The sequence below is a fragment of the Sesamum indicum genome, linkage group LG13, assembly GCF_026168435.1.
Source record: "Sesamum indicum cultivar Baizhima isolate 11 linkage group LG13, ASM2616843v1, whole genome shotgun sequence".
Classification (NCBI taxonomy): domain Eukaryota; kingdom Viridiplantae; phylum Streptophyta; class Magnoliopsida; order Lamiales; family Pedaliaceae; genus Sesamum; species Sesamum indicum.
This window is the reverse complement of record NC_142669.1, coordinates 15,005,218-15,025,647: the sequence shown is the minus strand read 5'-3', so window position 1 is coordinate 15,025,647 and position 20,430 is coordinate 15,005,218. Positions and strand designations below refer to the sequence as shown.

Here is a 20,430-nt window from a genome sequence, read left to right as displayed (position 1 = left end):
TTGATATATAATATAAATTTTGAATTACTATAAAGTTTAATATGAAAAAAAATCAATGATAAAAGTATTATAAATATAAAAAAAATCTAAACTATGTTATTAATTTATCTAAAAGAGCTATATAGTTTTTAGACAAAGATAAATAATTTTACACTTATCCACATTCAAATAAAAATAAAGAATAATATATAGAAAAATATGATAATTCTTTTGGATTAAAATAAACAATCATAAACTTATCTAAAACTATTATTTTAAAATAATACATTTTTGTTTTTTTAAGGTTAATTATATTTTACTATTCGAATTATAATTATTTTTAAACTTTGGCATCTTAAATTATTTTTTTTTTATCAATTTACTATATTAACTTTATAAATTTTGCATTCTGTTATTTATAATATTTTTTCAACCAAGTTTCTGTTAAAAAAACATCACATATAGTGAATATGTGTCGTTCAAAAATTATGTGATGTGATATTTTCTTATATGCACAGCATGTGATGATTTTTCGGTAAAAATCAACAAAAAAATGATCATATATGGCAAAGTTAATTTTGTAAAGTTGAGATGGTAAGTTGACATACCAAATAAAAAAAAAAGATTTTTATGACAGTATAAAACAGGCATAGTTCGAATAGAAAAATATAATTTACCCTTTATTTTTAATAAATAAAAATAAAATATATAAATCAACACGTCATATTTAAAAAAATAATTTAGGATTATTATCAACATAATAAAAAATCGATGCCATGATACCACAAATTTGAGTAAAAATTATTTTTTTTATATTAATATAAATTAACGGTACACATCACGCTTGTGCAAAAATATTTAAAGATTATAAATAATGAATCTTTTTATTGATGGATTGAAGATCAATATTAAAATTGTGGCTTGAAAATGTAAAATTGGGTGTAACAATTTACCTCCGTGTGATATTAAAAATGAACACATTAATCCCTTATGAAAAAAATATAGCATTTTATCCTCCTATATTTTTTAAAATGAATCAGTTTACCTCCTTATACAGGGAGGTAAATTGCTTCATTTTAAAAATCATTGGAGGTAAATTGTTGTATTTTAGGTAAATCGCTAATTATTTTTTCATAAGGGGATAATTTACTTATGATATCACAAGAGAATTGCTTGCATTTTTTCCATATAAAATGTGCAAAAAGTTGAGGTATGTTTATAATTAAGTTTCTTTTTATTTCACATCTTAATTTCTTTTTTATATATTTGTTGGAACCGCATACAAATGAACCGGGTTTAGGCAAGGCTGGGGGGAGCTTGTTGCAATGGATAGATACGGTTTAAATCTTGATGAACAGTGGTGATGTTGCGGGCGCACGTGAGTTGGCAGCAGATGAGAGATGTTGCCACGTCATTATTGTAACTTAGATGTGGGTACACCAGCTCTTGTCGGACCGTACACATTTATGCTGATACGCTAGCTTTGTCACCCTCAAATGCGGATAGGATTCGAAACAATTATTTCATTAAAAAGAAATTTATCATTTAAGTATAATTAATTATCATAATTAAAAAATAATAATTACAGTAAATAATTCTTAATCATGATCAGATAATAATTATTAATCATGATTTTTGTGTGTAGCTAAAATATTTATTATGGCAAAAAGTAATGATGCAAAAATTTATTATGACTCATGTTCATGATAAAGATCGTTTCTGTTAATAAAATTACATCAAAAAATCTATAAATTAGGTTGAAAAGATGAGAAGAAGAAGAGAAAGTGCTTGTTCTACATTAAAAAATGATTGAAAAAGTGGAATGATTTGATTAGTATATAAGAATTGTGGGGTAACTGTAATAAACAAATAGTTTTTTATCCCATATGGGAAGTTTAATGATACATACAATAAACTCTTTATACTAAGTTTAAATTCAAATTTGTATTTGAAGTGTTATGGAGACTAGAGTGAATATGGCCGTGCTTGACACGCGCATCGTCTGTTTGCCCCGCCCTAGCTCTTGGTCCAAGCAACTGACGTCTCGACGAATATCTCAATCTTAGAATATACTTTTTTGCAGCAAAAAAAAATATTTTGATTTTTTTTAATAGTTAAAAATTTAAATTCTGATTTTAAATACTAGAACTTTAGTTTTAGATTTCAAAATTTTTTAACCTGAAAACGAAACCGTTTTCTTGTTGTTACAATTGGATATTAAGGGTCATAGTTGGCTGGATTTTAAATGCTGCAGGTGAGGAGGCCATTCCTCATTTCTCAAACACACACCTCTCAACATTCTCTCTTCTGTCTCAAGCTCTCTCTAGGCCTCTCTCAAATCTCTCCAAATTTGAGTTTAAGTTTCAGAACAAGCTTCTAAGTATTTGATCGATGTGTTCTTCAATATAGTGTTACACCAAAAGAATCACAACTGTCTTATCTTGGGAGAAATAACGTTGTATTCGGTGCACTACTGATAAGGGACGTATATTTTCTACAAAGCAAGCAATGAATTCTGCGATTCGGTTAATTTATGATTTTTATTAGACTGATGATTGTTACGATACAATTCTCGTTGTAAGTTTTCTATTTAATTTTTTGGTCGTTTACAATGTTCTAACTGTCATCTTATTTTTGTTCCAACATGGCTATTTTTTACTTTGGATATCTAAATCCGATGTTATATTTCAAAACGTTGTTTCCATTACATGAAGCTAAATGTTTTGAACAATCTTGAAGAAAATATACAGGTTTTGAAAAATTGAATTTTTTGTTGGAAAGTCTAAAACAGTTTTATAAACATTGTTTTGAGAACTCGTATTTTCCTGAAATTATTTGAATGTTGCTTTCAGTTTTCTAAGATATTAAAAATGACTGAGCCTATTTCTGTTGCAATTCCAATCGCACCAAAAGTAGACTTGACCAGTCTGCTGGACAAGTTTTTGGATCAATTTTTCAAACGCTGGCAACAATGAATGAAATATTGGTTAGCAATGAAAGGACTTTTAATAGTGATTCAGGTGACCAGACTTGAACCTATTAATACCAATCTCAATACTGATGAGATAGCGCAGTGGACAAAGAGGGATCAAATAGGCCGAGGAGCATTTTAGTCAGCTATGTCAAATACGCTTTTTGACGTCTATTGTTCCGGCTCTTATACTGCTAAATCTCTGTGGGATGAGTTGGAGTGGAAATTATGCTAAAGAGCAAAGGCTCGAAGAGTATTTTGTTTCCAAATGGTGTCAAATGGTTGAGGACAGGTCTATAGCTGAACAGACTCATGAGAGTATCAACCTTGAGCATGCTCCGGCTGATGTTGAGATGAAGCTTCCTGAGAAGTTTTTGATCATGTCCATAGTAGTCATTTTTTCCAAATCCTGTGAAAGTTTTGGCATGATACTCAAATATCAGAAAGGGAGATTATCTCTAGATAATCTTATGATAACCATCAGCATTGAGAAAGATCATATCAGACCTATAAGATGTCGGTTGAGCATCAACTTAGGGCCAATATCGTAATGGGGAAACAGAAAGTGAATAAAGTTAACTCGAACTCAAAAGCCATCAGTAAAGGCAAGACCACTAAAAATAAGAAATCAAAAGCAAACAATCCATGCTAGAACTGTGGGCAGGTTGGACATACTAAACTTTGTCCTATTAAAAAAGCCAAGACTGGGCAGACATCTGTCAACATGGTTGTGGGAGGTTCTAGCGGTGCTAGTACCTCAGGAGCAACTGAAGATTATGTATCTATACAATCTGAACTATAGACTATTTATGAACCCTGTGATTGGTTGATTGAACTAGAGAGAATGTGCACTTTTATGTTGATAAATCTCTCTTTGTAACTTATCAGGTCATCAGTGGAATGATAGTAAGCATGGGGGATTCGAGTACTATTGAAGTACTTGGGATACGAAGCGTGGGATTGAAGTTTCCTTCAGGGCGGATTCTATTATTGAAAAGAGTTCGTCATGTTCCCACTTGCAGAAGAAATATTATTTGTGATTCTATAATATTAGTGAGGGATATGAAATCATAAGTTGGCAATTTGGAATTTTTGTAGCTAAAGGTTATTTAGGCATGGGCTTGTTCAAAGTTCGAGTTAAGAATAATAATAAAAATAATGTTTCTGATTCTATTATATTGAATGTTGAATCATCTATTTTGTGACATAATAAGTTAGGTCATTTAAATTTTAATTCAGTCAAAGGGATGATGAATTTAAATTTTTGATGAATTTAAATTTAATCTCTAGTCAAAATATTGAACAAAATCACAGATACCAAGTTTGTGTAGAAACTAATCAAGTTAGCAAACCCTATCAGTTAGTTGAAAGGATTCAGTAATACTTAATTTAGTTCACACAGATATTTTTTAGTTCAATGGAGTTTTGACCAGGGATCACAAATGATATTTTATCACTTTTATAGATGATTGCAGTAAATACTGTTATGTTTTTCTCATACAAAATAAAGATGAAGTCTTAAATAAATTTATTTTATTTAAAAAAATAAAGCAAAAACCCAAACTAGTAAGAAATTTAAACGACTAAAGTCTGATAGAGAAGAAGAGCCTGAGTCGAGTAAGTTCAATGAATATTGTCAAACTTTTAGAATTATTCATGAAGAGGCTCATTCATATTCCCCTTCATCTAATGGAGTAGTTGAACGAATAGAACATTTAAAGACATAATTAACAGTCTCCTACTAACCTCTGCATTAACAATGCATTTGTGGGGAGCGGCTTTGACTACGCTTGTCATATTTTGAACAGAGACCCCCTAAAGCACAATACGAGTATTCCTTTTGAATTATGTAAAGGTAGAAAACCAAGCCTCTAATACTTTCGAGTGTGGAGGTGCTTAACAAAAGTGCTGGTCCTAGAAACACAAAAAAAAAAAAAAAAAAAATTGGGCCCTAAGACTGTATACTGTGATTTTGGGCTCTGATGCACCTATCTCACCAAATACAATGTGAAAAATTATATTTTAAGAACTGTATGCATTAGTAAATTTTACAATCCCAGTTTGAAGTTTCAATTGCCTAAAGCTTTTGGTATGAAATATGTAAAATTTTGTAGGCCCCATCTAACCAACTTCTTACAAAGTTTATTCAAGTACTCAATAGCGATGCTAAATACACCACAATATCAAATTCGGTTTTACTCCCACCCACATATTATGGCTTGGGCTTATGAACTATTTACCCGTATGATATATAATGATAGTAATAAAAGGTTCTACCCCTAAAAATAAATAAAAAAATAATAAAAAAGGGATAATTAATAACTAAGAAAGCAACACACAATCAAATAAAGTGACGACATATATATATATATATATATAATCAGTACACAATATCAGTATTCTTGGATAACTTCAAAAACAGACAAAAAATAAGAAAATGGATCACATGCTTCACATGATCACACGGCCTTCCCTAAAATTTAATATAGTTAAAAATATCCCCCGTTGTTTGAAAAATAGCAATATTCCCTGACTTTAAGTGTCACTTAATAGTTAGCCGAATTGGTTAGTTTTTATTAGGATTTCATTCTATTTTTATGGTGAATTTATCAAAATGCCCATGTGGACTTAAAACTATAATTTTAGTTTATTTTTTTAATTTTATTTTTGACTAAATGGATCATTTTTTTATAATTTTTAAAAAAAAATCATTCACCAATTTCGATTGTTTTTACAATTTTTTTTTCATGAAGAAAGAATAAAGTACTGTAAGGGTAAAATTTTTTTATACCTCCTCCAAAAATACATAATTTTATCAAACATTAAGAGGTATTTGTAATTTTTTAAGTAATAAGAGGTATTTGTAATTATGTCAAATCTAAAAAAAAAATAGTCATAATTTATCTTAAAATAAATAATAATTTATGACACTGCTATATCATCTTTTTTTATGTTTATAATATTCCTAAGTTGTTGTTTTTTTCCCGAAGTATGATGCATTTGTTATATTTTATTTTTATTTATTTTCTTTTAAGTAGGTAAATGCTATTAATCCATATGTGGATATTAAAATTTAAATGGATAAATAAAAATATCTCCTACTTTTTATCATCTTGTAATTAGTCCACTTCCATTCTCTCTGCTTTCTCTACTTGAAATCTTCCTCTTCCAAGTCCCAACTCTTGCTGTCCTGCTGCGTGCTACCATTACTCTGTAAATCTGTATCGAAGCAGCTCGCCGGCGGCCGTAAGTGCTCAAACTACAAGTCAAAAGAGAACAATTTGGATACCGGAAGATAAAGGTTTCTCTCTGCCCTCCAATCCTCTCTCTTTGTTTGCTTGTTCGCGTATGGTGTTACTGTTAATAGGGTTGGATTTTTTTCTCAATTGTTTGTAATTTCTTAACTGTCTGTTCACAAATATTGCCCCGTTTTCTATGTTGATGTTTTGAAATTTCGGGGAGTAATTTGGTTACACTGATTCTTTTATATATATACACTAATTAATTGTATTTTAGTTGGATGGAGTTCAATCTCTGGGAAAGTGATTTTATCTTATTTAGCATTTCTTGTTTCAGGTCAATGTTGTATGCAGTTTCTTCACCTAAAACTTGTAATTGTAGCATCTCTTATCCTAGAATTCAGAGCCCATTTTTTCATCAAAAGCATTTAGCCTCGACAAGGCTTCGGGTCTCTGCTGCTTCTTCAGCGGAGGCGAATGTGGTCAAGATTGAGTATACTCCATGGTTGATTGTTGGCTTGGGGAATCCCGGGAACAAGTATCATGGAACACGCCATAATGTAATATAGCTCCTACTCAGTAACTTGCAATGATGTATTTGTAACTTTTTCATGTTCCAGTTGAAAGAGATATATGTCTGATCCTGTTAATATTTTGGGACTTTATCGAAAATTAGGTGGGTTTTGAAATGATTGATCGCATCTCTCAAGCGGAAGGCATTTTGATGAACACTATACAATCAAAAGCATTGGTTGGCATAGGTGCTTATTCAGCTACTTTTTCTGAGTATATGATAAAGATTTATGGCAAAGATTTTGTTCTATTGTACTGATCGTGATTGCCTAAGTACCATGTTTAAACACAAATCAGTGCAGGTTCCATTGGCGAGGTGCCAGTTTTATTGGCCAAACCTCAGACATATATGAACTTCAGCGGAGAATCAGTTTGTCCTCCTGACTATTTCTTATATTTGCTCAATTTGCCTAAGAACTTAAATTTAGTGACCTTTTTATGTGTGAAGATCTATTTTCATCTTTTATCTGCTTCTTATGTTTCTCAAAATCAATTATGATGACAATATACTCTTTGAAAACGGCTGATGTAGAACTTTCATCATAGATCATATGCTCTCCTACAGGGGAGTTTCCATTGTATAAGGTGTACAATAATGTTTCAATTCTGTTCAAATTGCCACCTAGCAGTTCGACAAGGGAGTTTCTCTTGTATAATGTGTAAGATAATGTTTGAATCAGTTCAAACTGCCACCTAGCAGTCCGAAAACGGAGCTTCGCTTTTATAAGGTGTAAGATATTGTTTCAATTCAATTCAAATTTGCCACCTAGAAGCTCTGTTAAGCTTTCCTACCATGTTAAAATGCTACAAACACACATCCCTTGCCCAGGTCCTAAATTCCAAGTTAGACATAATGCATAGTGAAGAAGTTGCTGTAGCAATTCGTATCATTACCCCCACCATTGGAATTTTATTTTAGCTTTACAAAATAATCTGTGCTCTGTAAATATTCAATGTCAATTGAAGGAGTACTTTAGAAAGTAATGTGAGTGGTCCAAAAGAAAATGTTTGGTTTACTAAGACCTTCAAGTGAGATTACAATTTCCAATCTACTCAAGAATGTTGTACTATTTTTTGTTAAGACTCAGATACAATTAATGCAATTCGTATGAAGATTTCTGTAGACCTGTGTAATGTTCAGCTGATTCTTGCCTTCTGAAAAAATTTTCATCTTATGCTCTTTTTTATGATTATATATAATCAGGTAATGACTAGCAAACAATCTGACAGATACTTTCAAATTAAGATTTTTTCTTTTCATTTCACAAATGCCCCCTATTTTTGCTTCCTGAATTTGTGTTTTCTTGACCACAAAATTGGCTACTTATAGTACTTTTTCCTTTTCACCGACTTACCAGGTTGGACCGCTTGCAGCATATTATCAAGTACCCTTGCGTCACATCCTACTGGTCAGCTCTTATTGTTAATCTTTTATTTATTTATTTATTGACAGCATTAATCTTTTAATGTTTTATGTAGGCGCAATTTTTCTTTTTGACTATTCCGTAAAAGTGAAATGAGCACACCTTGGGATCGAAGTCATATATGATTAAGAAGACCTGACAACTTCTTCGGTGATCCTTATAGGTTTATGATGAAATGAGCTTACCAAATGGAGTGTTGAGGATTCAACCCAAAGGAGGACATGGTCACCACAATGGGTAATCTCTCTGGATAAAGCTTTTGAAGAAAATGTTAAATAAATTATCTCATGGTTGAAGATATTGATTTAAATATTTAGTGTGTATTTGTTGTGCTATAGTAGCAATTCCTAAGCAAATACAACAATTGCACTGATTAAGCTACCTGCTTAACACATGGCTTCTCTCCCAGTAATTGGCTTGTAAATTTTGCTGAAGATGAATTCTTGCTGCAATAAATCTTGAGTTTATTTGGATTTTAAATAATACTCACATAAGCTTCAGCGATCAAAGCTTAATTCTTGAGGTGTATGAACTGCCAGATGACTCTGGTTACCTACTAGTTGGGAAGTGAGGGATCTGGTCTTTGGGGTTTCTTGTCACTCTAGGTCCTTTAAAATGCCAAGCGACTAATTCTGTTGAGCACAAATGTTGAGATGACTTTTTGCTGTGTTTGAAAAGTTAGAAGAAAGGATCTAGTTTGTTTCTGGCCTTCTTTTTACCTCTCACTAGAAAAGTATTATTATTTAAGTTTTTCGCCAAGTACTCTTTCGCCGCCTCTACGATAAACTCTTGAACTTTTCTTGGAGAAGCGATGTACATGGAGATATGTGCTTGTATGCATCAACTTGTTACTGAACAGGGAATTTCACTTATACAGGTTTCATGTCTTTTCAATTCTTTACGCCATGCATTCTCCGTGTTCAATTGCTGGCTTGGAATGTGGATCTATGCTGTGTGCTCTATTCCGCTGTTTCTGACTGTACATGCTCATATGTGCTAACAAAGTTTCCTGCTGAAAGTCAGTGAATTTTTTCCAGTCATGTCTCAGACTTTAATGTAACACATTTCCAAATGTTTAACATATTGATGCTTATTCATTAACACAGATCTTATTCTTCTGTTACCACAGAGTGAAAAGTGTTATGGAGCACCTAGATGGTCGCCGTGAATTTCCCCGTTTTTGCATAGGTCAGCTTCCTTTTGGCTTTCTGGTTTACCATTATGCTTCCCTGTTGTAATTGATGATTGACTACCCTCTACATTCCAGGTGTTGGGAATCCACCTGGTACGATGGATATGAAGGCTTATCTTCTTCAGAAATTCAGTGCCTTGGAAAGAGAACAGGTACATTGCTAGACAGAACCAACCTTGGCTTGTTGAGTACATTTACCTTCCTATTATGGTAGTTCAGTTGCCTGCATATCTACCCCGTACAAACAAATATAGAATGATATAAAATTTAGGTATAATTACAATAACCTCCTCCCAAAATTAGGTAATTTGTTCCTGTACCTCTCTTCATTTTGAAATTTTAACCACCTCCCTTCTATTGATAACTCTTTTTTTTTTTATAAAATTACAGTTACCTCCCTGATAGGATTGGATACAAAACAGGTTACCTCCATATCTTTCTAGAAATTGAACATTAATCCAACCAAATTCCTAACCTCACCACCTGTTTCGATGGAAATTGCAAACATTATAAACTTAGAGGAGAGATTTGGTAATTTAAAACGATGGAGTATAGCATAAATCTTCTTCTGTTACCATGCTTGGAAAATATTCAAAATTTAACCCTGTAAACATCAAAATCATTATTGGCACAGGTGGATGCTGCATTAGAACAAGGCATCGAGGCTGCAAGGACGCTTGTACTAGAAGGATTCAGCAGTCGAATTAACAGATTTAATCTTGGCCAGAAATACAAGTATCACAAAGTTTGAATCCATTATCACATTGTGTAGGGAGACATGATTTACATTATTCCATCAATGTGCTAATTTTCTGCAGCTTCTCTTGCTAAGTACTTGTAGTAGATGTGTTTTTTATGATGTTATGACATATAGACATCGTATGAATATGTAAACTACACAGGATCTGCATGATCGCAAGAAACAGACGCCTTGGGACGACAAACGTGATGTCGTCGTAGCATTCAGATTAAATTATCGTTGCTTAATTCTGGTATCAAAGTGATTGAAGTGGGAAATATTTCCACCTTATTTTAAAAAAAAAAAAAAATTATTTAAAAAAATTATAAGACTCTCTCAAGGTTAAGGGAAAATCAACTATTTTATTTCTATAAATTTAAGTATTCAATAACTGAAAATATTAAAAGCTGGAAGCCCTTCATTTTCATCACATAAGAATTTCACACAATTTTAGCCAAATGTAAAGTCCAACAATGGCCGTCCAATTTTTTCCCAGTAAACTAGCTTTTTCTCAGTGCTGCCAATTGAAAAAAGGATGACCAACTCTAAATTTTATTTTATCTTTGAAAAAAAGAGCCCATTGAGCAAAGCCATCTACTTCCTTTGTTCATGAAAGAATGTTTCATTTGTTATGTTGTAGGGCCAACTTGTTTAATCTCTTGACCTATTTCACAATGGTTTTTTTTCATAATTTTGACATCATTAAGAATAATTATTTTTACGTTCATAATTTATGGTCTGTTTACACAAACTACTTTGTTTTTTTATAATTACAGACTGACTAAAAAAAGGAGTAATTTGCATAATGATGTTAATATTTTTGGGGGCGTTAATATGTAGTTTTTCATAAATCAAGAATGATTTATATAAATAATATTGATTGTTTAGTAGTTATTTGTATAACTATTCAAAATGCAAGAATAATCCGTGTAAATAGATCATAAATTAGGGAATATAAACATAGTTATTCTAAAAACATATAGTGGTAATCTGTGATAAGTTTATTGATGGTAAAAGAAAAAAATTACCAGATGATATATCATATATTTTGCTAGCAATGAAGATCAAAAGAGAACTATACAACATATTATCTTGAATGGTCAATACACGACAAATACACAGCGACAATTAAGTATTACTTCTAAATACTTTTTGAGCCAGTTAAGAGAGTATTTTTAAAACATCTTATAAATTCATACATTTTATAAAGTATTTTTTAAAAAAAAAGCTTATAATATGTTAGTAATCATGATTTTATAATGAAATTGAAGAGATTTGTTGAATCTCAATCCCGACTTATTTTAAAGAATCTCATACAGCTCCAAACAATCGTATTTTTTAATCTTATAATCCCATTCTCTGAAATCTTTACCAAACATTTTTTTTAATATGTTATAAATTTTCCAACATCTAATCTCATTCAAACACCATCCAAACATATTGAATTGCAAAGGAGGGAATATTGTATTGTTTTCTCACACATAGGAATGTAGCATAGGATACCTTATCTTTTCACAATCCATACCCCTAAATATTATGAATTTAAATAAAAGAAAAAAAAAGGTAAACATTTAAGTAAATTTAAAGCTTCTCTTTAATGTCTTTCCTAATAAAAGAGGATTGATCATCAAAATTAGAATCCAAGAACACCCCTTTTTTCTAATTAATAATAATTAAATAATTTATGACTTGGACTCATAATGGGACCCACTTCAATAAGAACGTTGGAATTTGTTGAAGTAAAACTTTGATTTTCCCTTTTCTTCCCCCTCCCCTTTATTAGACCGTTGGAAGCTCCCTTTCTTTTAAAAACCAAAGTTAGAACAAACACACAGAACTCTAAATTTCACCAACAAATCGTTTCAATGGCGGAGACCAGTGGCTCTCTGCTTCTACAGAATCAAACCCTACACTTTCTGCACGCAGCCCTTGATCCCAAATCTCTGATTCCTTATCAATTCCCCGATTCCCACGAACCCCAGTTGCTGCAGCTCACGACCGAGAGTTTCATCATGGAAAGAGGGCCCAGATTCAAAGAGTACTCTGATCTCAGAGACAGAAAGCTGAGGATGAGGAATCTGACGGAACAACAAACCCCAGAGAAAGAAATAGATCAAAGGGTTCAAAATCGATCGGTTCTGACCCCACCAAAGAAGCAGGTGAAATTCAACTCGAACTTCACAACTCCGCCAAGGCGGCCGAAGGCTCCCTCCGCTTTGGCTCAATCGGTGCCGGATTTCTCGTCTGCTCTGCGGAAGGAGAACCGGAAGCCGGTGTCGGCGCTGCCTCCGGTGGCGGAGAGGTCGGTGACCCCGCCGGCGGGGTTGTCGAAGAGTGGGGGGATTTACGGGAAGGTGGGAGGAGGGAGCAAGTCTGCAAACTCCGCGGAGAAAAGGAGTGGGGGACTGATGGCGAGGAAGAGCTACGCGAGCATGGAGGAGTTGAAGGGGTTGGCTGCAGCTGCGCATAAAGAAATCAATGGAGGGAAAAATGGTAGAGGAATTGCCAAAACTGTTTTGGGGTGCAGACAGTTTTAAGTTTCTTGGCAGCCAATTTATTATTATTATTATTTGGCTTTGGCATTGATTATTATCACTTTTTCAAATTTTTGGGTGTTGTGATTGATAAAATGATGGATTTCATACTACACTTTGTGTATAGGGGAGGGAGCTTTTTGCAGTATGATACTATGATTGTAAGTTATTTGATTGGAATATATTTTGCTAGTGGATTCCCATAATAATTATGAGTCTTTGCTCATGTGATTTTTTTTTTTAAATTACACTACTTTGATCAAACTATACTGATTTTTATACTTTGTCATCTAAGTGTTTTTTTTATGTCGACATTATCATGCACTTTGTTTATCTTAAGGTAATACAACAAAATCCAACATATACCAAACTAAACTAAGTCTTGCATGCCTAAAATTGTCCTCTTGAATTGAGTGCACATTTGTGATTTCCATTCTTTTTCAATTTTCTGTGTTTTTCCAAGATTTCTTTTTCACCACAATACACATTCACAATATGAAACGGTTAAAATTTCTCGGTTGGAAGATTAGACAATCACTTATCTTAATAGTAGCACCCAAAAGATACAACAGTTTGTACAAATTGATAGATACCATGTTTCCTTGGAGTTAGCTTTGGTTGTTGCTTTAACTGTTGAGGACTTGATGAACTGGTGAAATCCATTCACAGCTGAGTTCAGCCTAATAGTTCCAAAGATCTCTCACAGTTTCATCCAACAAAACCTGGAATACATGTCGGCTGATCTCCATACCGGTCTCAAACGCTTCGTTCTCACACTGTGTCCATTCTCCTAAGGAATGGGTCATCTCCTTTTCGATCACCTCATCAAGACTGAACCTGGATAAGTCCTCCCACCTTCTGACAACTTCCACAATCTCAAAGATCAATGTGTTAGTAGTGTTCATGCGGAGTGGCAATTTTCTAGACACTTTCGATCCAGCTTTAGGGTATCCTTCCAAACATGAGCCCAGATGTTCTATTATCGAATCAAGAACAAATCCTTTAAGTTGATTCACCTCTTTACCATCCTCAATCCCAAGAGAACTGCCGAAATTCATCCAAAGAAGGCTTGCAAGTGTATCCAATTCATCGAGGAGCAAATGCTTAATTGGGAAGCCTCTTCTGAGGACTGAACCTGAAAGTGCTGCATTATGAAACACTAACTCGGCATTCACAAGGACCTCCTTTGCTTGGTCAAGCTTGTCTTCTTTCAAACCACAAATAGCAAGGTCGCTGCAGCATAAAATTTCAGAAACATTGTTGAGGATATCAATAACCAACTCTTTGCCAGTTGTCTTTGTCGAGGCTGCAGAATCGAAAAGCTCGGAATCAAGGGTAGGCAATCGCGGTCCATGATAGGAGCAATACAGAGATTCAGAGAGTGGTTTATAGCCTGAAAAGTAAACTTAACATTAGAAATGCTAACAGTAACACAAAGACTTGAGCTACATTACAGAAAATTGAGCAAATAACAGGAATTTTGGAGCAAAAGTGTGGCACTAAAGTAGCTCACCTTGGGTTTCATCTAGACTGCTAGATGGACAGCTCTCAGTAGAAAATTGAGTTTCAAGAACTGATCCCGGGCTTGGTTGCTCACTCTCAAGTTGTTGGTCAAAAGACAGCTTCACTGCCATTACATTTGCCTGAATAGAGAGACCAATTTAAGTATGCAGAATTTAAAAATGTGACTAGACCATAACCGAGTATGGCAGCAAAATCAACTCAAGTTTAAATCTAGAAGCAAAGATCAAAAGAACAAACCTAAATTCAAATCAAAATCTGACACCCGATGATCTGTACAAGAAGCTACTAATTCCACGAGTAACAGGTCTTTTCAAGCTATGTTCACTAATAGACGAGGTCTTGCCAGCAAATTGTTCCTAAAGTGCTAAGACAGTTGCAAAGCAGCCATAAAATGACCTGTAAATAAGATTTCTTTTTCGTTTTTATAACCTTTTAAGCCAGTTTAGCCGAGTATACCGGTAAGAGGATAAAACAAATGGGGGAGCAATAATTTTGTGAACAATCTGATGACCCCATAATAAACTCAAGCAATTCTCTTCATTCTGATTTATGATTCCAAAAATCAAGGGCATGGGAGGCTAAGTCAACAAGAGGAATAACTATACATTCTTATTTCAGGTGTCACTTTTATTTTCTAGAGGCCTATGATATTAGTAGAGCATTCCACGGAGAATATGGATCACATGTTTCATTTACTTAACCTGTCAGTTTTTGGAAATCTGAACAAGCTCCTAATCTCATTGATGGTATAATAATTGCCCAAAATGAATAGTGCATCAAGGAGATAACGTGTTCTGAATTCATGACTAAATAATCTAGTCATTCCAACTAGAAACATTTTCTCTGACCTGCGAACTGGTGATAAATGTTGACTTAGACAAATGGCTTTGATCACACCTACTATTTCTCCCATCAGATGCAGCTGGTAATTCCTGCTGAAATGGTATCTCTGAAGTTAAGGCAGATATTAGCTCCTGTAGAATCATAGCAGTAGTCTTTTTAGGTGCATTGCTTCCTACATCCTCCCCTTGGGAAGTCAATTCCTTCAACTTTTGTTCCAGAAGTGGACCCAAGGCATCTTGACTTAAAGGGAATGGTTTTTCAAACCTTGCCCTTCTACCGTTTTCTTGTGATGGTGATTTCTGTAAACTGTTATGACAACGTAAATCATTTGGAACCCTTTTCTCTGCAACCTCACGGATTCCAGTCTTCTGCTTCACTGGAGAATTAAATGTGAATGAAACAACATTATTGTTCATCTGAACACTGTCAACTGTTCTTTTTTGTAGATGGAGCAATCCACTCCTATTACGCTGGCGGTTAATCACATGAAGGTTATCTCCCAATTGTCTCCCAGGCATTGCATGAGGAGAACCAAAACTTTGTTTATCACTGGTGGAGCTCATGAAGACAGAAGTTTCACCTTGTTTAGAGATGTTAGTCGGCCTCCTCTTTCGTCCTGGTGGCACCGACTCATTCAGTCTGTTGGCAATTCTCTTTTCTGATTCAAATTTACCATTGTCCATTCTGGCAGGGGACCGCGACCTGGTACTAAAGCTTTGATTAGCTGAAACAAAATCTTTTGCCCCGTTCATCACTGTTGCTGTTGATACTTTGCCACTTGTTGCACTGTTCAACTTTGATCGAGGAGGGACTATATCCCTTGCCCGCAACATCTGATTTTGGATTTGTGTTTTGCGGTTAGGACTAAGAAATATAGGCACGCTGGTTGGAGGCTTGCACTGTTGGCTGCCGGCATGCTGCTGAATCTGTCCACTAAAAGGAGTCTTACATGATGTAAAATTAACATGAGATTGTAAATTGTCAACAACTGGAGCTGCAACTGCCGGGTAGTTATCAAGCAATTCCTCTCCTAACTCTTGGTAAAATGCAGAATTTCCTGGCTTGCTTCTTTCCAACCCTTGACAGGAGGATCCAACACAATGGGAGGAGGGCGAGGCAAACACTAATGGTTGTTCACTGGCTCTAGGTCTATCCAGCAAATAGCCACAATTTCTGCATGGCTGTCCCTTTGCATCAACACTTGCCAAACCATCAGAACCCTCCAATTTGCTTGATAACATGTGTGTCCTTTCCTCCACAACAGTGTTATGTGGAGGATGACGCAAGGTGTTTGAGTAAGTGAGAGCACACTTCAATCTACTTGTTTGCAACCCAGGTTCCAAGATTCTAGTTGCTGCACCAATCAGTTTAGATGAATTCTTCCTTGGAATATGTCTAGGACTTTTCACTGGAGAAGGTAGTTTGGGATGATGCTTTCTTGATTTTGATAGAACATTCTTAAAGGGCAGCTTCTCAGAACCAAGTCTAGTTATCGGCAGCCTTTCGGAAACACTTGTCCTCTGAAGCTTTTGAGGCCTCAATTCATGTTTAACCCCTCCTTTCTCCACCGTCACCTCTTCCCTCACATCGTCGTCGACAAATTTCTCCGCTTTCCCGCTAACAAAACCAGAAGCCGAAACTTTCTTCGACTTCTCTCGATGTAATGCTGGCATAGACTCCAGACCCATGAGCCTGGCAACCAATCCAGGAACACGCATTTCATGCTTTTGCTCATGATCATCATTAGTAGCCCCATTATTATTCTTCGCAGTCGGAAAACCACCACTATTTTCATCAGCAATCTATATCATGTACCCAACACAAAGCGCTAAGTGCAAACATATCAAAACAAAAAGCATTCAGCATTAACAATCAACACATACCAATCGAAGCTTCGGCTGCTTCTCATCCCCACCAAATTTCTTTGAAGCTTGTCTCAAACGAACTAAACACACCAATGCAACAAGCACAAGCAAATGATAGTAATCAATACCAACATTAAAATAAGACACCATAATTTTTTCCAAAAGGGCAGCAGAAAGAACCATTTCTCAGAAACACTAACCTGGTGGCAGCAATTTCTTGGAAAATAGCTTCTTCTTTGCGAATCTACGGTTCCAATCAAAAAGCTGAAAGAAAATACCGACACATCCTCCTGGCCTGTGAGGTTTCTTCTCCACAACAGCTAAAGAAGACGCCGTCTTCTCCAATGTGTCATTCATTCCTCCCAAAAAAAAAAAAAAGGAAAAATCTAACCCAAAACCCACCTCCTAAAACAATCAAGAAACCTCTCCCTCACAAATCCCAATCATCGTTCTTCACAAAAATTCGATCTAAGTAAGAAATATACCCAAATTCCCTTTTCGATAAGCACCCGAAAACAAAAAGGCTACATACATTAGCAATCTCCTTTCTGTTCAAAGCGGCACATTTTCTTCTCCCTCCCAAGAGACAGAGTCAAAAGGCAGCAAAAGAATTACCCAAAATGAACACATTCGTGACAACGCCACATCCCATGCGTGAGATACTTTCACAAGAGAAGCCCACTAAAAAACACCCACAAAAATTCAGATGATGAACAGTGGTGAGAGGATATTACCATTGTGCGCCTCATTCACGCAACGGGTAACTATTAGAAACAGAGGTCTGAAACTGACAGCAGATGCATAGAGAGCGTAAAGGAAGGAAAGACCAGGCAAGTCTGTGTATATATATATATACACTCGAGACCTGGATGTGATTATGAATCAGGGGAGTAAGAAGCACAATCATATGAAAATAAATGCAGACATAAATTAATAAAGAATCTCGATAGTACAAGAAAGCGAGAACGCAAGAATGTGTTTTTTCTTTGCTTTTTGGGGAACCCAAGAAAATTGAAAATGAAGCTCGAGGGGATTTTCCTTCCTTTGTTCTTCTGAGCAATTTGCAGCTGACAAAGCTGTGCTGGTGAAAACGGCTGCTCTCTGCAATTTCACTGCTGTTGAGCAGTGAGGAAGCGAGGGTGGTGTGTGGGGGGGGGGGGGGTGTGGAGCGTAGGATAAGACGGAATGGCGCTAAGATGAGCACCCACGCGCACTGTTACATTTAGGTCAACATTGATTCATGAAAAATACACTAGTCGTAGTGTGTGTGTGTGTGTGTTGGGCCACTGTGAGACATTAATATTTGGGACCTTTTTGTTTCAACTTGTCCTCTTTATTTCTTTCTTCTTCTTTTTTAATTATTATTATTATTATGTTTAAAAAAAATATGGCTTTATTACTTATAATTTATCAGTTGACAACACCATCCACCTCTTGATTTTAGAACCCATGAAATTCTAACTTTTCTTTAATTTTATTTTTAAATTCAGCAATCAACGTAAAATAAGTTGAAAAAAATAAGACTAATCGTCACGTGAAACTATTGAACTGGTCCTGACTGGCACATGTCAATCACTCGAGAAGAACAAATTAGTGGATGAAATCATACTTCCACAATAGTTACGAGAAATCAAGTATGTAAGTATCTCCAAACGGGAGCTGTAAAAATCGAAAAGAAAAACCCATTCATTAGCTAAGAACGTAAAGCTTGCACCATTTACACTCCAAAAGTCATGTTCTCTCGGTCGAAAATCCCACTGAAATTAAAATCGTAATGTTAAAAAGTCGAAACGGACAAATACTATATTTGATGGGTTTTCGATCACACCACATACAGTATTAAATACAAAAAATTATTTACTAATTTATATTTTTATAATTCAAGAACATGTGTCTTTATTTTTTGAACATTAGGGACGTGTGTAATGTAATTTGTGAGGAAAGTCAAAAGTGCGACTACTTAGTAAATAGTCATTGGCGGAAATGAAATAGGAAAAGGTGGGAAATGGAGAGTGGGTTCGAGCGACGACGTCGTCGTCGAGTCTACGTCTGTCTGCTATCTTGCGCTGTCGTGATGCGCAAAAGTTTTGTCTGGGAGCGTATGTTTTGAATTCCCATGCGGGTAATCCCACCCGCAGAGACTGCAGAAGCATCAACACTCGCGCGCATCTGCTAGATTTTGGGACACGCGTCGGTCGCAAATAGCGCGTGAACACGACTCCATCTGGACGAGTTCGTGAGCTTTGGGAAATTGAAACTGACCGCTTCCTAATACACATTTTCTCCGAATTTGGGTTTGTGAAAGAATGAATACATAATTGGACATGACACGTCTACATATATATATATACATATATAGCAGGTGGATTAAAATTAAATAATTTTGACTGAATAATAATTTTTGATGATTTTAAATTTTTTAATTATAAAAAAAATTTATTGATTGGAGAATTTTATTTATTTTAAATTAATAATTAGTTTTTATTTATCTACAAAATCATCTACAAAATATTTTAATTATCACAAAAAAATCATATTGATTAGAAACATTATCTATTCTGAGTAGATTCAATATTTATTTGTATTTATCTGAAATCATATCTCCAATATTATAATTGCATTATTTAATTATAGAGAAACAAATCTTCTTGGTTGAAACATAATTATAGTGTTTGGATTCGTTTTTCGAGTATTTTGTTGTATTTTATAGAGACAGAGAGAGAAAAACAAAGATAAATAAGCATGTGTTAAAAATAGTATGTATATTTGGATTTGTTTAAAATAAGTATTGTATGTTTAATGTTGTATTTGATAAATAAAATTACTGTTCATTGTCAAATCATGTTTATATATATATATATTTATATATATTTATATATGTGTGTATATATATGTATTTATGCTAAAACAGTTAAAAACACCTAAATAAGGTGTTTTTAAATGATGACAAATATTAGGTATGTTTTGCCTCATCCCAAAAATAACTTGAAAATGAAAACATAGTAAATCTATTTTAAGTATATTAAATATTTATTTTATATTTTCCCAAAATCTTATTTCTAGCATTGTCTATTTTAAATATTTTGTACTTTATCAATTTAATTTCGTCCATTAAATTTTTATTTTATAGTTTAATTTTTTATTTTATTTTTCGATCTACTAATGATGTTTTTACAGGATGGAAAGAATGACTTCATTTTAATTTTTATGTAATTAATTTTTTGAAATATAAATATAATTATACTAAATATAACTCATTAACAAAAGTTCCTACATTTCCCCATTTTATATGATTCTATCATACTTGTTTTATATTTATTTTTTTATAAGTAAGATTTTTTTAGATTATATACTTTAATATAGTTTATGAGAAAAATGAATTATATATACCAACAATACATTTTTAACTAATTCTTTATTTTTTATTTTTATATAGGACTGAATATATATAAAGTCAATTTGCCTATTCAAAACTACTATATTTTACCCATTAAAAATAAAAAATTTATTGTGTGTATTCATTTATAACACCATATATTATAAAAAA

The 20,430-nt window shown here is 34.0% G+C and overlaps 3 protein-coding genes across 4 annotated transcripts; 2 read left to right on the top strand and 1 right to left on the bottom strand.

Moving 5' to 3' along the window:
• The first annotated feature begins 6,063 nt into the window (after nt 1–6,063).
• On the top strand, nt 6,064–10,351 carry LOC105176153 (Peptidyl-tRNA hydrolase family protein). 2 transcript variants are annotated; one of them, XM_020698568.2, is made up of 9 exons: nt 6,064–6,251; nt 6,512–6,749; nt 6,866–6,950; nt 7,065–7,132; nt 8,121–8,171; nt 8,350–8,423; nt 9,316–9,374; nt 9,454–9,530; nt 10,013–10,351. In XM_020698568.2, the coding sequence occupies exons 2-9, from the start codon at nt 6,531–6,533 to the stop codon at nt 10,127–10,129; spliced, it is 750 nt and encodes a 249-aa protein (XP_020554227.1). In that variant the 5' UTR covers nt 6,064–6,251; nt 6,512–6,530; the 3' UTR covers nt 10,130–10,351. The 2 variants fall into 2 exon arrangements, with proteins under 2 accessions (XP_020554227.1, XP_011097174.1); XM_011098872.3 differs by having other exon boundaries at nt 6,065–6,251; nt 6,527–6,749.
• A 1,553-nt stretch (nt 10,352–11,904) lies between these two features.
• Nucleotides 11,905–12,877, top strand: LOC105176154 (homeobox Hox-B3-like protein). The gene has a single exon (XM_011098874.3). It carries the CDS (start codon nt 11,983–11,985, stop codon nt 12,652–12,654), a length of 672 nt encoding a protein of 223 aa, XP_011097176.1. The 5' UTR covers nt 11,905–11,982; the 3' UTR covers nt 12,655–12,877.
• Nucleotides 12,878–13,161: 284 nt separating this feature from the next.
• TRM22 (DnaA initiator-associating protein) lies at nt 13,162–18,049 on the bottom strand. The gene is made up of 5 exons (XM_020698617.2): nt 17,084–18,049; nt 16,902–16,963; nt 15,024–16,820; nt 14,165–14,294; nt 13,162–14,044 (listed from the first exon to the last, which is right to left on the bottom strand). The coding sequence occupies exons 1-5, from the start codon at nt 17,238–17,240 to the stop codon at nt 13,332–13,334; spliced, it is 2,859 nt and encodes a 952-aa protein (XP_020554276.2). The 5' UTR covers nt 17,241–18,049; the 3' UTR covers nt 13,162–13,331.
• Nucleotides 18,050–20,430: the final 2,381 nt, after the last annotated feature.

Bases quoted from the DNA above. Each gene is read 5' to 3' on its own strand.
- LOC105176153 (XM_020698568.2), top strand. From the start codon at position 6,531: ATGTTGTATGCAGTTTCTTCACCTAAAACTTGTAATTGTAGCATCTCT. The intron at 6,750-6,865 runs GTAATATAGCTC...ATCGAAAATTAG, and splicing joins ATCATGGAACACGCCATAAT to GTGGGTTTTGAAATGATTGA. The intron at 9,375-9,453 runs GTCAGCTTCCTT...TCTACATTCCAG, and splicing joins ATTTCCCCGTTTTTGCATAG to GTGTTGGGAATCCACCTGGT.
- LOC105176154 (XM_011098874.3), top strand. From the start codon at position 11,983: ATGGCGGAGACCAGTGGCTCTCTGCTTCTACAGAATCAAACCCTACAC.
- TRM22 (XM_020698617.2), bottom strand. From the start codon at position 17,240: ATGAATGACACATTGGAGAAGACGGCGTCTTCTTTAGCTGTTGTGGAG. The intron at 16,964-17,083 runs GTTAGTGTTTCT...TGGTGTGTTTAG, and splicing joins CAAGAAATTGCTGCCACCAG to TTCGTTTGAGACAAGCTTCA. The intron at 14,295-15,023 runs GTCAGAGAAAAT...CTCTCTATTCAG, and splicing joins CATTTATCACCAGTTCGCAG to GCAAATGTAATGGCAGTGAA.